The sequence below is a fragment of the Lathyrus oleraceus genome, chromosome 5 (assembly GCF_024323335.1).
Source record: "Lathyrus oleraceus cultivar Zhongwan6 chromosome 5, CAAS_Psat_ZW6_1.0, whole genome shotgun sequence".
NCBI lineage: Eukaryota > Viridiplantae > Streptophyta > Magnoliopsida > Fabales > Fabaceae > Lathyrus > Lathyrus oleraceus.
In genome coordinates, this window is record NC_066583.1 from 624,780,084 (window position 1) to 624,787,462 (window position 7,379).

Below are 7,379 nucleotides of genomic sequence, written 5' to 3' on the forward strand. Positions count from 1 at the left end.
TTTTAGATTTTTTATCAAAAGAGAATATAGGGTTGAAATACGTGTGCGTGTGTGTGGACTTGATAGCTCAAGACTTACTCTTGTTTCTTTTATAAATAACTTATCAAACCTAGGTAAAACCATAAGCGCATGACCAAACTAACTTTTACCTTTTCACATCTTTCAAAACTTCAAAATCACAAATTCAAGTTTATTTGCTTAATGAAACTTTGTCTAGCACATTTAACTACAACTTAACACATTAGGTTGATGAGACTTGAGATATCTCTTTCTTATTCACATGTCATCATTTGGAATCTTTAAAAAAAATGTAATGAAGACTGTCATACGGTGAACTGACTTGGGATGTTTTGCTTTTAATCGCAATGTCGCGGATAGCAAGAGTCGCCACCGACTTTTCTTTTATCCAATAAGGAAAGGTGGAAAAGAACAGGAAAGACCTTAATAAGATTTTGGGTTCGGGAGGTACATTATACAAAAGGAAGGTGTTAGCACCCTTTGTATCCATGGTTGTCCATAGGCTCTTAATTGCTTGATCACTTATATTATTTATTTTTTTTTGTCTGAAAAAGTGTTCGTGAATTGTTTAGAAAATGTTTTGAAAAAGAGAATTTAACTTTGTAATGATTCTTGTACGAATGTATACAAAGTATTTATCTCATTTAATTTTGAAAGCGGTTTAGAAAAATATAACTTGGCGATGATTCTAGTACGAATGTATACCAAGTGGTGATTTTCTAGTATTTATGAAGTGGGAAAAGTATTTTTAAATTGTGAGTAAGCAATTAAGAGTTATACCTACCCAAGGCCTTGATGGGCATTTCCTATCCTTGTGAGGGTAAAACCGTCCTTATTATTGAGAAATAAGTAGTTTTATCCTTTGGATGTAAAAGGGTCATCGTAGGGTCACCGTGGTCATTGAAAGCAACGGTTGTAAGGATACCTTAGCATTCGGAGGGACTATCATCATTTAACCGTAGGCTACACCGAAGGGTCATCGAGGGGCAGAATCATATATTCGAAGGCAACATCCGAGGGGCTATGATTTATTTTAGAGGGACATGATGATTTAATCGAAGGGTCTTGGCTAAGGGTATCCCCACATTCGCGGGACATGACCGTAATACCGTAAGGCAACAAAGAGAGGTCCGAGATCACATATTCAAAGGCAATATTTTGCAATTAAGTATTTAAGATGAATTTCCATATTATGATCAATTAGGATGAATCTCCACATTAAAATTAATTAGGCAATTAGGATGAATCTCCACATTAAAATCAATTAGGATGAATCTCCACATTAAAATTAAGTAATTCAGAATCCATCTCCATAAGAGTATCCCACAAATAAAGTGGAATACCTAGCCGGCCGTTTCTTCGGGAATATGTAAGCCTTTACACAATTCAGCATACGGGTTAGAACATCGAGATAAAGTACAATTGAAAATTGCACCACCAAATAAACACAACAGTCATAAGGTCAGGCCAAATAATGCAGAATTATAATAGATCTTGATTAGATAAACATAAGGCAGAACAGAAAAGAAACAAAACAACCACTGTCCCGTTCGCTCCTGCTTCGCCTAGCGAAGGCTTAGCGAATGCTCGATACAGGCTCGCTTAGCGATGTGCTAGCGAGCGGCTACGGGTTTTGAGTTTGATAGCAGCATGATCTCCGGAACCCTGAACTTTATGGCATTTAATTACAGGAATAGCATGGACAACCATTCAAGATATTCAGGCATACTTAAATTCACATGTGAAATCAAATTACATATCCGAAAATTTAATCATGATGCCTTATGTATGTAGAGATTACCGATTAAAAGCATAAAACAGTAGTGATGCGCAAACCTGTTGCAACTGAGCTGCGATGTTGAAGGGACTGACCACTCTTGGTATCGGATGGAGTTGGGCGGAGGTAACTTCGGTGCGGATGAGCGGCCTTCAGGGTTTCTTCACTCGGAATTTTCTGAGTTAGTCTCCAGGGTTTCTATGCCAGGGTTTCTGTCCGTCTTCGTCTGTCCATTTTCGTGACTGAAGTGTCGGTATTTATAGTGATTGTGGTGACCTAATGGGCTCAGAATGAAGCCCGAAAATTCTGATATATCGCAAGCTTCGCTAGGCGAAGGAGTTGCTCGCCTAGCGAGCGAGCTAGTTTGGGCCTTTTTCTGGATTGGGTCTGTTGTGAGCTGGGCTTTTGTTCCTTTAAGGTCAGTGCCTTGCAGAATAAGTTGGAGTGCTTCGAGAAATGTTTTGCAAGATTAATGGGCAAATTTTGGAGTATGACAAAGACCATTTTATAATTGTCATAAACACAATTATTTGACAATTGCCAACATCAAAATGATTTAACGATACTACCTACCCAACACATAAAACCAAAAATTTCATCATCAAAGTCCCCAATATTCTAAGATGAGAACTACTCATACATAAGGATTATAACAACGATTAAATGGAAAGACAAATAAAATAAATAAAGGAATGTGAATACAAGAAAACAAGTAAATAAAAAATCTGATAAACCTAGTATTGAAATAAAAGTGTTGTAAGAAGCTACTTTAAAGTAACAATTTTGGAAGAGAAAGGGGCAACATACTAGTCGTATTACCTTGTGGAATGTTTGTTCTCGCTGCGGTTTTTAAGGTTCTTGATATTTTTATGTGTCCGATGACATGCTCATATTTTCCAACATGTCCTTCTAGTATTTCTATTGATCCTTCTCAATATTCCATCTTTTTGGATTCCGTTTTCGCTCCGAACTTCAAACAATTCATCCTAAAACTTCTTTTTTGTTTGATTTTGGCCTCAATATGGATATGCTTTCCTTTTTTATCGTAAAAATTAATTGTGCACTAAATGTAATAAAATAATCTAAAATTAGATTTAATTCAACATTTTTTTTTAAATTATAATGTTAAATAACAACTAATTTATATCAACATGTTGCTCATCTTTGTTCGAATTACTACCATTATTTTAATTGGTGTTTTTTCTTCCTTAAAAGGGTGGACATATTTATGTTATAAATTATAAGTTATCCACAAACTATCTCTACCTAATGTTTCACGGGAAGTATTAATCTAAAATTTACTATGAAAAATGAGTTTGTTATTTGTAAAATAGAGAGAACTAACATTGCCACAAACTATCTCTATCTAATGTTTTACGGGATGTATTAATTTAAAATTTAATACGGAGAATAAATAGGAATGACAATTCAAATATATATATATATATATATATATATATATATATATATATATATATATATATATATATATATATATATATATATATATATATATATATATATATATATATATATATATATATATATATATAAATATCCACGATAAAAATTTGTAAAAACGGATACAGACATATTTATATATTTGTGTTGAATGTGTACCTTAGTATTCATCCCGCTACCTGTATACTATGTATATTTATATATTTTAATTTATATTATTATATAAAAATGAATGTCTATTAATTTTCAAAAATACATCAATGTTAAACACTTACATATTTAATATATGCATTTGTTTATTTCATAATTCAACAAATATTTTTTTGAAAACTTTTTAATTTTCTTAAAAACTTAAAATGATGATATTTTATAATTGATTTATTTATTTTTATTAGATAGGCGGGTGACGAATATTGATATGAGTACTCAGATACCCACTTAACAGTGACACGGGTGATAAAGTTTATGTCCAAATGGATATAGACTCGAATACGAGTATTTTTTCATTCACGAGTATGAGAATTACTATAATATCCTGTCGAAACTATGTCCATTATCATCCTTGATAATGAGTTTGTTAATTATAAAAATAGAGAAAAGTAATTGAATAACCATGCGACGGATCTAGATCATCTCCTTTTTTTTCTCTCATGTTGTTCATTCTGATGCAATATACACCTTTAATGTCTTTCCAATAAAATTTTCTTATTTTTATCGATGAATTCTTATCTATCCACCTTAAAAAATTGGGTTGAGTTACCTATTGAATAAATTGTATTGCAAATCTTCAAAATTTAAATTATTAAATAAATTAAAAAATATACTCCCTCGGTCTTAAAATAAGGGTTTTTTAAGCCTAAAAAATCTTAAAAGTTGGGTTGAGTTACCTATTCTTTATGCATTACTTTTCTTAATCTATGTGCAACAATCTTAAAAGATTTTTATTTTGAGACCGGTGAAGTAATAAAATAATATGACATTAGTTTATTGGTTGAAGGTGCACTATCCATTTTTTTTTGTGGTGGGAGAGAAGTTGTCCCCATTTTTATTTCTTTCCATTAAAATATTTTGGTCCTCGGTATGATGGGTGATAGAATTGAAACTAGGGGTGTTCATGGGTGTGGGTGGACCCGCAAACCTACTGCCCAAACCGAACCAATTCATAAATTATCCGAGCCCATTCATTTATTGGTATACCCAACTCGACCCGCAACAACCCATACAATTTTTGTTCGAGTATAGCGTTTGAGTTTTGCAATCGCAAATTCATTGACCCAACTCATTGATGTGCCATTAATAATTTCTTATTTTTTTATTATTTTAAATAAAAACATAAAATTAATATCTCGCGTCTAACTATAATTTTGTCAAAAAATTTTTTTATTCTCCATCAATAATACTATTAAACTAATTAGTTTATGCAATTCTAAAATTAAATGTTGTTTCTTATTTTTTTTCTTCATTTCCAACTTACATATTTTACGGAAATAACATGCTTAATAAAATTTTATATTATTATCAAATGTTATGTCGTGTTGATGAATTTTATTGGACATTATATAACGTATTCATCTAGTTTGAGTGTTAAAAATTAATGTAATTGTATTTAATTGTGTTAAAAAACTTAAATTGAAAACAAAAATCATTAAAAAAATATTTTTTATTTAAAACACAACCCCGCAAATCCAACCCATAAATGAACGGTTTGGTTTGGGTAGGTTTTGACAATAAAATTACGGATTGAACGATTAATCAAATCCATTAAATTAAGATTTCATCCCGTATACACGCTAATTAAAACTCCATTTCATCCCGTATACACGCTAATTAAAACTCCATCAGATAGTCTGAATGCCCATACGACTCTTCATCCTTATGAAGCTTCTTTAACACTTCTTCTTCAAAAGTATTTTCCATTTGAACATGTAACTCCTTACCATTGCTTTAGACATTAATTTGAAAATCTCTTTCTCTCTAACCTTCATACTACAAAAGCAAGTGTGGAATTTTCCTTATAAGAGTATCACTAGAAGGAGAAGATTTGATCATTGAACAAAAAGAATGGTCTCATTAACACGTTCAAAGCTTATGATGTGATGGCCAAGAGTGGGAGTGTCACGTAGTAAAATAATTCGAGAAGAATCACAAAAAAAGATGGATGAAGCCATTGAAGAATCTAGGCGAAGAACTATGAAAGCTGGATTTTATTATCCCATCAGTAGAAGAGCTTACAATGTTGCCTATTTCTTGTTACAAAATCAGGGAACAAACAATTAACATCGTATCTTAATTATATAGCATTGGCCCATTCATATTTATATTGTAATAATACTATAATGTAATGCAATATATCATATGATGCTTAAACTTACAAACACAAATACATGGGAATCTACTAACAACTACTAGTAACAAACAAACACAAGACTCTTGTTCCTATAACAAATTACATATAATTAACTTGATGAAATAACAAACTAAGTATGTTTAATTAACACAAGCTTTAAGTGGCTTCCCACAAAGACAATCATTGTACACAAAAGATGAAGCCTCCAAATGATCAAAAGGAACTCCATCAGGAATCTTACCACAAAGATGATTATAACTCAAATCCAAATGTCCAATATAAGAAGCAGAAGCCATAGATTTTGGAATACTCCCTTTAAGTCTATTATAAGACAAATCCAAAACCGTGAAATAAGATCTCACACCAAACACATCAGGTATATTACCTTCCAAACTGTTTCGGCTTAAATTTAAATCACTTATTCCTGAGTTAAAAAGAGTTATTGGAATAGGACCAGAGATATGATTCATATCTAAATTAAGCGTGGATAAAACCGCCATTTTACCTAGTGATTCGGGTATGGGCCCGGAAACTTGGTTACGAGATAGATCTAGATCTGCGAGACGGTAAATACGAGAAATTGATTCGGGTATGGGCCCGCTGATTTTGTTACCGCTAAGTAAAGCCCGGCTCAGCATTGGAAGCCTGCCGATGTCGTTAGGTATGGGCCCGGAGATCTGGTTGTTACGGATGTCGAGGTGCATTAGGCTTCTGAGGTTGGTTAGCGACGGTGGGAGGTAACCGGAGATGGAGTTGTCGGCGATGTTTAAAACGGTGAGACGCTGGAGTTTGCCGATGTTATAGGGGATAGGACCGGAGATACGGTTTCCGATTAGGTCGATGATGCGGAGGAAAGGAAGGGAGGTTATACAGCGGGGGATTTCGCCGGAGATGTTTTTCCAGTCGGCGACGGTTATGCTTGAGAGGCGGTTGAGTTTGCAGATTGCTGGTGAGATGTAACCGGTCATGAAGCCGGTGCGGTGTGCTTTTTCGAAGATTGGATCTTCTGACTCGCCGCGGAGGTTGATATCGGCGACGCGGCGGGAGCCTCTGTCGCAGCTGACACCGTACCATTTGTGGCAACAGTCGGTGCCGGTCCATGAGTTGAAGATGCCGAGGTAGGGATCATGGAGAGCTGCTCTGAAGGCTAGTAGCGCCGCCCTGTCTGACGGTGGACATGACTGGACGGTGGCGGTGAGTGATAATGTTAATATCAGTACTGTAACGGTTATAGCTTGGAGAAACTTAATGCTACTCATTGCGGTGGTTGTTGTGGAAATATGGAAATTAATTTTAGCATATAGTTTCTATACTATATGATAGTAAATGATATGTTTATGATATGTATGAAATGAATTATGGTGTGTAGGGAAGAAAAGTTTCTGCATGGAGTTGTGTTTGTTTGGGGTTCTGACAACGTAGTTATTATATAGTGTTGAATAGTTTGAATTTTATGACGAGTTTGCCCTTTACAGAGTTCGTATCTGGTGAAATATTGAACTGTGATTTGGTCAATATTTTGTTTTATATTTTAATTTTAGTTGTAGTTGAAGAAATTGTGGGAATATAGGGGTGAATTTGTGATAGAGGATAAGCTTGGGGTACTTGTGTGGGGATAGAAGGAATATGGTGCCAGACAAAGAGATAGAGATTTTAAGGATGCACATGGTTTTCAGAACTCAATTATGAGACTGACAGGGTTTTTCTTCTTTCTATATATTCACTCAACAAATATTCACTCAATCATAGTAGGCATTTGCCATTACAAGAATCATA

At 34.0% G+C, this 7,379-nt stretch overlaps 1 protein-coding gene across 1 annotated transcript; it reads right to left on the bottom strand.

Moving 5' to 3' along the window:
* Window positions 1–5,538: 5,538 nt before the first annotated feature.
* Window positions 5,539–7,098, bottom strand: LOC127087239 (DNA damage-repair/toleration protein DRT100). The gene has a single exon (XM_051028100.1). It carries the CDS (start codon window positions 6,860–6,862, stop codon window positions 5,744–5,746), a length of 1,119 nt encoding a protein of 372 aa, XP_050884057.1. The 5' UTR covers window positions 6,863–7,098; the 3' UTR covers window positions 5,539–5,743.
* Between the last annotated feature and the right edge of the window lie 281 nt (window positions 7,099–7,379).